The 8,979-nt window shown below is 36.0% G+C and overlaps 1 protein-coding gene across 5 annotated transcripts in view; it reads left to right on the top strand.

The window, feature by feature from the left end:
- Nucleotides 1–357: 357 nt before the first annotated feature.
- KIAA0586 (KIAA0586 ortholog) overlaps nucleotides 358–8,979 on the top strand; it is a 102,002-nt gene continuing 93,380 nt past the window's right edge. For 4 of the 5 annotated variants that reach the window (XM_045566448.1, XM_045566439.1, XM_045566458.1 and 1 more), the window contains exons 1-5: nucleotides 420–470; nucleotides 916–1,197; nucleotides 2,103–2,170; nucleotides 5,554–5,623; nucleotides 7,020–7,089. In XM_045566448.1, the coding sequence (XP_045422404.1) occupies nucleotides 1,002–1,197; nucleotides 2,103–2,170; nucleotides 5,554–5,623; nucleotides 7,020–7,089 (404 nt within the window). In that variant the 5' untranslated portion in view covers nucleotides 420–470; nucleotides 916–1,001. Of the gene's footprint in view, nucleotides 387–419; nucleotides 471–915; nucleotides 1,198–2,102; nucleotides 2,171–5,553; nucleotides 5,624–7,019; nucleotides 7,090–8,979 lie in introns of those variants that run through there. The other variant, XM_045566468.1, reaches the window with a different exon arrangement.

The following is an 8,979-nucleotide window of genomic DNA, read 5'->3' as shown; positions in this document are numbered from 1 at the left end:
TCGAAACTCTTTGGAAGCCTAATTTACTTAATTGCACGTCCCCAACGGTCTCCAAGAGCTACACTGTAAACGGTCCCTAATACACACAAGTAGTGTTACCGGCTAAGTCGGGAACTCTTCAGATCTTCGATGAGTCTCTCGGGTTTTATTTAATGTTAAATCTTGTGGGGCAATGTGCTACCTTAAAAAAAAATAAATCCACCCTGTTTTAAGTATTTTGTCGGGAGTTTGTTTCTACCCGGAGAGGGATGGACGAGCACCGGAGAGCACTTAGCTTTTTGGTTGGATGGTTTGGATGATTTTGTTGGTGCGCATGCGTGTTGTGTCTCAAGGGCGGGTTTAAAGGAAGTGGGTGTTGATCAGCGGGCAACTGAAGCGGTTGTCAGGTTAGACCTGGGACGGCGAGGTTACCGGGCGTCCTGGAGTCCCAGAAGGGTGAATTTAGGTGTCCCATGGTTGCATCTAGAAGGGTGTGTAAGACTCTCTGACTGACGAGGGCTATTAAGCTTCTCATATGGGTGATTTTTAAAACAATAGCGTTTCAGTTTTATCTGCTTGACTCGCTAGTCTCAAACCTTAATCCCGCTTCCACATCTGTTTGGTTTTGCACTACCAGCTCTCGGGTTGGGGAGTGCTCCGGTAATTATGGTTATTGCTGCTCATGCGCCCGTTCTCTTGTCACCCCCACTTTCAGATTCATTGGCGTGATGCATTAATAGACTGATTGGGATTAATGGGTAAATATGACCTTATAGTCATTTCTAATCCTGGATTAAATACCAAAATTTAAATTTTCAGCTTAGTGGATTTAGACATTTTTAAAACAGTTGACTGCGTGTTCTAAAATCACTTTTGAAGTTTACATTTTCTTTATCCTATATCCCTCTCGCTCCTTCTACCGCTCGGTCCTCAAAGAGGAGAAAATTTTGTTTCAAAGTGTTATAAACACAGAAGAAAGTTCTTCCAGTCAGAACTGTGGGACTAGTTTTGTTACCAACAATATGAAAGGCTCTGAGGTTAGCCCGGAAAAGAAAAAAAGGGTTAAAGTACCAGCGAGACTTCGTGAGGTAGTTTCTCCAAATCATGGAGACAATTTGGCTTTGCTGAAAGATGAGTTGCCCTGTGTTCCTCCAGCGTTGCCTGCAAATAGACGTCTTCCTGTTAAAACGAGGACTAGCTTGAATGGAACATCATGTGGTATGTGATTCCATATAGTTTCTCACTTTTTAAAATCTTTTAATCCTTATTTTCATTTCATTTTGTTTGTTTCAAAATTTGGAGGATTCTTAATGGTTAAATTCCTAGAATGTAAGATAGAAGTCTAGTTTGCACGTATGTTTAAAGACTGAGTCTGTTTCCTGAAAAAATGGCCAGGCAGAGTCTACAGTGTTAGATTGAATGAATGAAACTTTAACATCTCTTATTGTGGTGTTTTTTTTTTTTTTTTTGGGCGTGGGTTTTTGCACATTGTTCTTGTTCACATCTATGATGGACACCCTTAACTTGTATAATGTGCTTTACTTTTCTCAGTTGTGCTTTTTCCCAAATCCTCTATTTTCTTTTTATAGTAGAAAAAAAGCATGCCTACCATTGATGGCTTCCATATTCCAATTCACTTAACCTGTCTAGAGCTCAGTGAAAATGAAGATAACATAGGCTTAACCCACTTTACTGGTAATTTTTAGGATCAAATTAATGAATATATGGGGAAAAACAACAAAATGCTTTAGTAATGGTGTTTTTTTGGTGGGTACGATGGTGACACTCTAATAGGCCTGCTGTTAAATCAGACTTTTACATCATATACATATTTCTACCCGTAGTTTGTTCATGTCCAACAGTGTACTGATATATTTTAAAACATTTTATATTTATCTCACTTTGTCAGTACTGAACCTTATTTTCCCATGTATCAATTGTAAAAACTGTCATTTGGATATATTTAAGTACATTTTCCTGATTTTTTTTTTTGCATACAAAGTGTCTTCCAATTGAGTCTCACATTAATATGGAGTTTATAGTTCTTGAATCATGCCTATACAGTTTCTAAAGGTAAAGTTCAGATTTAAAAATCACTAAAATTGATTCTTTGATTTTGTTAGGTTCATCAGACGTAACTTCTAGAAATTATCACCAGTCTCCATTAGAAAATCCTACTGGATCAGAAAGTGTAAGCAAAAGGATTCTTATTTATGCTTATGTTAAAATTTTCAGGATCATCAAATAATGTGTTCTTAAGCTGTGTTTGATTAGCAATATGCCTTGTTTTTATTTAAATATGACTTACCAAAACAAGTGTTTTATGTACTACAATTGTGACTTGAATAGCATTTGAGACATTAACAAAAGGCATTCCCTAGAATTGAGAATACATATTCATAATATATTGGCCACTGAAAGAAATATTTTAACTGATAAGAAACTCTGTTACTAGGGAAAGTTATTCTTGACCACAGACTTAACAATCTCTTAGCTAAATGAAAAGGAACAGTACCAACACAATTAAAAAAAATAAAGGGAGGTATGATTACATAACATTCTAACTACTATGTGGTCTCTTTTGGGGGGGGGCATAGTTCTTTAAGAAATAATAACATGAAACTGTCGTCTTAACTTTTTTTATTATAATGCTGAAAGTATTTGATGATAATATAAAGTTTTGATTATGAAACCTAATAAGCCTTTGACATCTAATCATGTTGACCAATGTATTGTCAATTTAATAAGTCTGTATAACAAGAGAGTTTTTCACAGTGTAATATTTTGAAAATTAAAGCTGGTAAATTAAGAATTAAATTGAGACTATTTACTTGACAACTTTGTTAAAAGCTCACAGTAAAATGTATAATTTTTTGTGTACTTGGTCCCTGAGTAAATGTCTTGCCTTTGGGCTTGTGGTTTTTATTTCTTTTTTGAGCAGGCTTTTTAAAATGATTAATGCGAATTGTATTCTGTTATGTAAATAATTTCTCAAATGTATGGATAGACTATTATTGTATGATTGAGGTAAATGGGTGATCTTTGTAGTGAAGATCATCAGACAGGATTTCATTTAATATGGGCTTCCAGCTTGTTTTATATAGATTTGCCTAATGTAATATGTGCCAGCAAAGCAAATCTAATTCAGTATAATTTTACCATAACACAAACTGCAGTCTTTTTGCATGATGTTTTTGTTTCGTGAGTGCGTACCAAGGTTACAGTGTGGATTGACTTGGCCATGTTATTTTAATGAGAAAACTGAAGGAATTTGTAAACTTCCTCACATTTATAAATTTATTTATATTTGCTCCTATTTATATCTATTTCTCCTAACTACCAGAAGATGGAATGTCCATTTTCCTGTTTGGGGCTAATCCTTCCACAAAAACTACAAAAAAAAAAAAAAAATGCCGGGTGAGGTGGCTCACGCCCTGTAATCCTAGCACTCTGGGAGGCCGAGGCGGGTGGATCACTCAAGGTCAGGAGTTCGAGACGATCAAGAGCGAGACCCCATCTCTACTAAAAATACAAAGAAATTATCTAGCCAACTAAAATATATATAGAAAAAATTAGCCAGGCATGGTGGCGCATGCCTGTAGTCCCAGCTACCCGGGAGGCTGAGGCAGTAGGATTGCTTAAGCCCAGGAGTTTGAGGTTGCTGTGAGCTAGGCTGACACCACGGCACTCTAGCCAGGGCAACAGAGCGAGACTCTGTCTCAAAAAAAAAAAAAATTATTTTAGAAAATAAAAAGAGGGAAAGAGAAAAAAACAACTAAAGCCAATAACTGTTAACATTTTGAGGTTTTTTTCTATGTAGTATATATATTTATGAGATGGTACCATATTGTTTTATAACCAGGTAGTATTAAGGATGTCTTTCCATGTCATTGAATTTTTTTCTAGAAACTTTTAATGAGTTCATAGACGTTCAGGGTATGTGTGTTCCATAATTTATTCGTTCCTGTTCCTGTCATGTGATGAACATTCTGGTGCATATCCAAGGTCATTTCCTTAGGATTAATTTCTAGATGTAATATTATTAGATTGAAGGATATGCACACTTTTTGACATGTTTCTAAATGACCTCTTGAAAGAGTGTACCAATCGGCCTGAGCAAGAGCAAGACCCCATCTCTACAAAAAAAAGAAAAGAAAAAAAAGAAAGAAAGAAAAATTAGCTGGACGCAGTGGCGTGTCTGTAGTCCCAGATAGTCAGGAGAATTGCTTTAGCCCTGGAGTTTTTTGGGGTTTTTGTTTTGTTTTTGTTTTTGAGACAGAGTCTTGGCTCTGTCACCCAGGCTAGAGTGCCATGGCATCAGCCTAACTTACAGCAAGCTCAGACTCCTGGGCTCAAGTGATCCTCTGCCTCAGGCTCCAGTAGATGGGACTACAGGCATGCACCAGCACACCTGGCTAATTTTTTCCATTTTTAGTGAAGATGGGAGGGGAGAGTCTCGCCCTTGCTCAGGCTGGTCTCAAACTCCTGACCTCAAGTGATCCTCCTGCCTTGGCTTCCCAGAGTGCTAGGATTACAAGCATGAGCCACTGTGCCCCGCCAAGACCAGGAGTTTGAGGTGCAGTCAGCTATGATGATGCCACTGTACTCTAGCTCCTGCCACAGAGTGAGACTCTGTCTCCAAAAAAATAAAAAAAGACTGAAGAGACTGTACCGATGTATATTCTCTCCAGCAAGAACATGAGTGAGTTATTTTCCTCTGTCTTTACCAACGCAGGACATTAAAATTAAACAAAAAAATCTTTGCCATTTTGATAGGTTAAAAAAAAGCATTTCATTTTATTTTATATTTCTTTAATAATTAGCGAAGTGGAGGTTTTTTATGTATATTGCCATTTGTATTCATTTTTTGTGAATTACATAATAATTCATGAAAGCTGAAAAAGAATTACATCTTTTTCTTATTTGTAGGAGTTCTTTATATTAATTTCCTAGATGGATTCTACTGTATTGTTAGTCTCATTGGCTATTTTGTATAAAGTTAACATCTGTCATGGAACAGTTTCCTTTTATGATTTTTCCCTTTCTTTTTCTGATTTAGCAGAAAAAAAGGAAAAGTGTGTCTGAGGCAAGTGAAGAGCAACACTGAATGAACCTAATACAATTAAAGTCATAGTGTCTCAGCACTGAATAGAATCTTAGAGATGAAATCTGGGGTTATACATGTGAGCAGAAAATTATTTGCCAGTAGGTGTCACCTATATAGAGGAGCCTTCTGAGACCACACAGAATCTCTGAAGCAACTGAGATGTTAAATGACTTACTCTACTAGAAGAAGCAAACTAGATTTGAGTCTGAATCTCAGTACCACATTGGCTTGCTGGTTCTTTTACGCATTCATTCACTTGTCTAACAGTGCATTACTCACTCATTCAACAAATCCTTGAGTAGCTTCAAGGTATCTAAGCATTGAGTGGTGCTCGGAATGAAGTATATAAAATACACAGTCTTGCCCTCCCAGAACATAGTAGTCACATAGTTAGTAAACGGTACTTGATAAGTAATAAATCATAAAGCTTTGTTTAGTCTCTTATTTCTTCTTCTCATATCTCAAAGGATTTTTCTAAAGACATTGGAGTACAAGGGTTGCCTTTGGATAAAACAGAAGAGAGCAACAGACAAAAAGGTAAAAGAATAGAACATATTTTTTTATTGTGATAAAATACATGTAACATAAACTTTACCATTTTAACTATTTAAAAATGTACAGTTCTGTGACATTAAGTACATTCACATTGTTGTACAATCATCAGCATCCATCTCCAGAATGTTTTCATCTCCTCCAACCAAACTCTGAACCCATTAAACACTAATTCTCCATTTCCTGTCCCCTCAGCACCTAGTAGTCAATATCCTACTGTCTGTCTCTATGAATCTGAGTACTCTAGGTACCTTATATAAATGAAATCAGACAGTATTTGACCTTTTGCAACTGGCTTATTTCACTTAGCATCGTATCTTCAAGATTCATTCATATCACAGCATGTGTCAGAATTTCCTTCTTAAGGGTAGAATTGATGTCTAGACATTCATTAAACAGCCTTACAGTTTTTATTTATTATTTTTATTTTAAATTAGTTTTTCCACCCAAATTAAAGTATTAATAGACTAAAATCCAGAAAAGGCTTTGTAATGGTAAAGCTTGTCTTATTATTACCAACCTATTACATAGGTTTGGTATTAAATATCTCTTTATAATTCTGGATGAATTATTTGGTATTAGATATCTCTTTATAATCTTTTTTTTAAAGCCAGTCAAATTTAGCAGTGAGGGGTTGAATACCAACTTTAGTGACACTAATGTTAATAAGTTCTGATAACTCAGTACCATCGGACCAGCCTATAATTCTGGAAGTTTTGAATGGTCTTTGATAAGATAATAGATTAAAAATATGCTTTGAAATATTTTATTTAATGACAAAAAATTAAAGTGGTTGGTTTTACCTTATTCTAAGCAGTTTTCTCTTTAGAATTTAAGCTGATGTCTCCAATTTGGCCTTAGGGTTTTTTTAGACAAATTTTTTCCCACAGGGTCTGGGGTTATGATGATTATATTATTACTTAGTCTCTTAATTTGTTCCCTACCTTTTTTTTTTTCTGAGACAGTCTTGCTCTGTCGCTCCAGGTAGAGTGCAGTGGCATCATCATAGCTCACTGCAGCCTCAAACTCTTGGGCCCAAGCAGTCCTCCTGCCTCAACCTCCCAAGTAGCTGGGACTACAAGCTCATGCCACAATGCCTGGCTCATTTTTCTATGTTTAGTAGAGATAAGGTCTTGCTTTTGCTCAGGCTGGTCTTGAACTCCTGAGCTCAAGCAATCCTCCTGCCTCAGCCTCTCAGAGTGCTAGGATAACAGCCAGGAGCCACTGTGCCCAGTCTGTTTCTTACCTTTTTAAATTGAGAAATCCTATTGCTGAACTCCTAAACATCCTTTTAGTTAGAAAATATTTTTTTGAGTAGCTTACTAAAACTTAATAAATTTTCAAGGAATCTAAAGTATATTTTTATGTCTTGATTTTGCAGCAAACGATGTCTTTATTTCTGAGTACACAATGGGACAGAAAGATGCCGTAAGAACAGTGTTAAAGCAAAAGTAAGTTTCATTTACAGAAAATAGTTTGACCATTCCTTGTGTTTAAAACAAGCTTCATTTATACTTTGGACATATGAAAAACTTTCTTTTCATTATGTGAAATATGTATGGTATGATAATATGTATAAAGCTTTTCTCATGGTGCTAGGCACATATATAGTACTTAGTAGCTATTAGCAATTATTATTATAGGAGTGCATTGACTCAGTTAACACAAATGCCTAGGAAATAAATTCCATTACCATCACAATTTTACAGAATCCTCATTTTGTAGATGAGGAAACCAAGGCATTGAGAGATTGGTTTTTCCCAAGGTCATTTAGAAAGTTGTTACTAGGCTGGAATTCAAACCCAGGCCATCTGCCTTTAAAGCCAGCTCTCTTAACCACTTCACTATATTGCTTGTAGCAGTGGTCAAGTTGTTCCTTATACATAATACTTATTATTTATTATCAAAGGACGTTTAGACTTTTCCTGTTCAAAATCTGATAAAGAGGTGAGTTTAGCATCTGATAGAGTGAAAGGGGACCATGTTTACTTCACCTAAATGCCCCTCCCAACTTTATATTAAACACCAATAAATATAAAACCAACTCTGACAATAGCACATGGTATATGTGAAGCCAGAATACATCCACTCACTAGTCTGGAGGCAATTTTTATGATCCCTATCATCAGTGGGGATAGATGGAGATCATATTCTTATACTAAATATATTCCATTTTTGAACCAGAGCAGTGTGGAAAGCCCCTCAGAAAATATGAAAAATTTTTACTTACTTTTGAGTTCTCATTTCATTCACAAAGAAAATTTTTTATTATTTCTATAAATGGAGAATCAGTATTGTATAGTACAATAAAAATAAATATATTACTATTAAAATGTATGTATTTTTGCCACCTACAGTTATCTATGGTATACATATTATGTTCTGAGAAGGACAGAAAAAAAACAAAATAAATAAGTAAATACTACCGCTAAATCAAAGGGGTAGATCTAAGTGGTTCTTTAGCTCCATCAGATTTTTCCTTTTTTTTAACGTTTGTTCAGCCTATACTTCCCAATATGTGATATGGCAGTTAGGAGAGGCATTTGCATGGTAAATTGTATCCTGGGTTTGTACATATATAAGAAAAAGCAAAAGTGAGGCGTGAGGAGTAGTATAGTTTGTTGTATTCTCTATTTGAACCAGAAATTGCAGATTACGTCTGGCTCAGTTGGATGGAAAGTGATTCCCACTCCCATCCCGCTGGCTGGCTGACTGGTGGATGAAGGGGCTGCTTGCAACCGCAATGAGGACTTCATTAACTTGCCTTCCAGTCAGAACTCTCTGAACTGAAATCTCTTGGATCTCCCAGATCTGAGAGGGAGAAGTTGTTAATAAACAAGTAGATAGTGAGAGGTAATTGTGAACACTACCCTTTTTATTTGTTGACAGATCTCTCCCCAATTAAGGATGAATGAACAGAATTAAAAAAAAAAAACAACTATGAGAGGCCTCTGAGAAGGTAATTGCAATGTAGAGAATAGTGACTGAATCAAAACTATAAAAATGACTCTCATGTTGGGTTAAAAGACAGTCTGATTATGTCTTAAGAGATATTTTAAAATGAAACAGGCTGAAAATAAAAATACAACAAAAGTATTTTGAGGAGAAAGCAAATAAAAGGAAACAGGAGTAGCAATATTAATATCAGTTGAAGTAGAATTCAAAGCATACAAGGTCTGCCCAGAAAGTATCCAGCCATTGTCAACATAGTGAGAATGGTTTGCTCGACATTGATGTAACCTGGCAGCCAAGGAGAGTGGACTGGAATGCGCATTCGTGAAAAATGAAGCCTTCACTGTACTTACTTAAGTCAGTGGGGTGCTAGACGAGGTTGAGTGAGC

The sequence above is a fragment of the Lemur catta genome, chromosome 1 (assembly GCF_020740605.2).
Source record: "Lemur catta isolate mLemCat1 chromosome 1, mLemCat1.pri, whole genome shotgun sequence".
Lineage (NCBI taxonomy): Eukaryota > Metazoa > Chordata > Mammalia > Primates > Lemuridae > Lemur > Lemur catta.
This window is presented reverse-complemented; position numbering and strand designations above follow the sequence as displayed.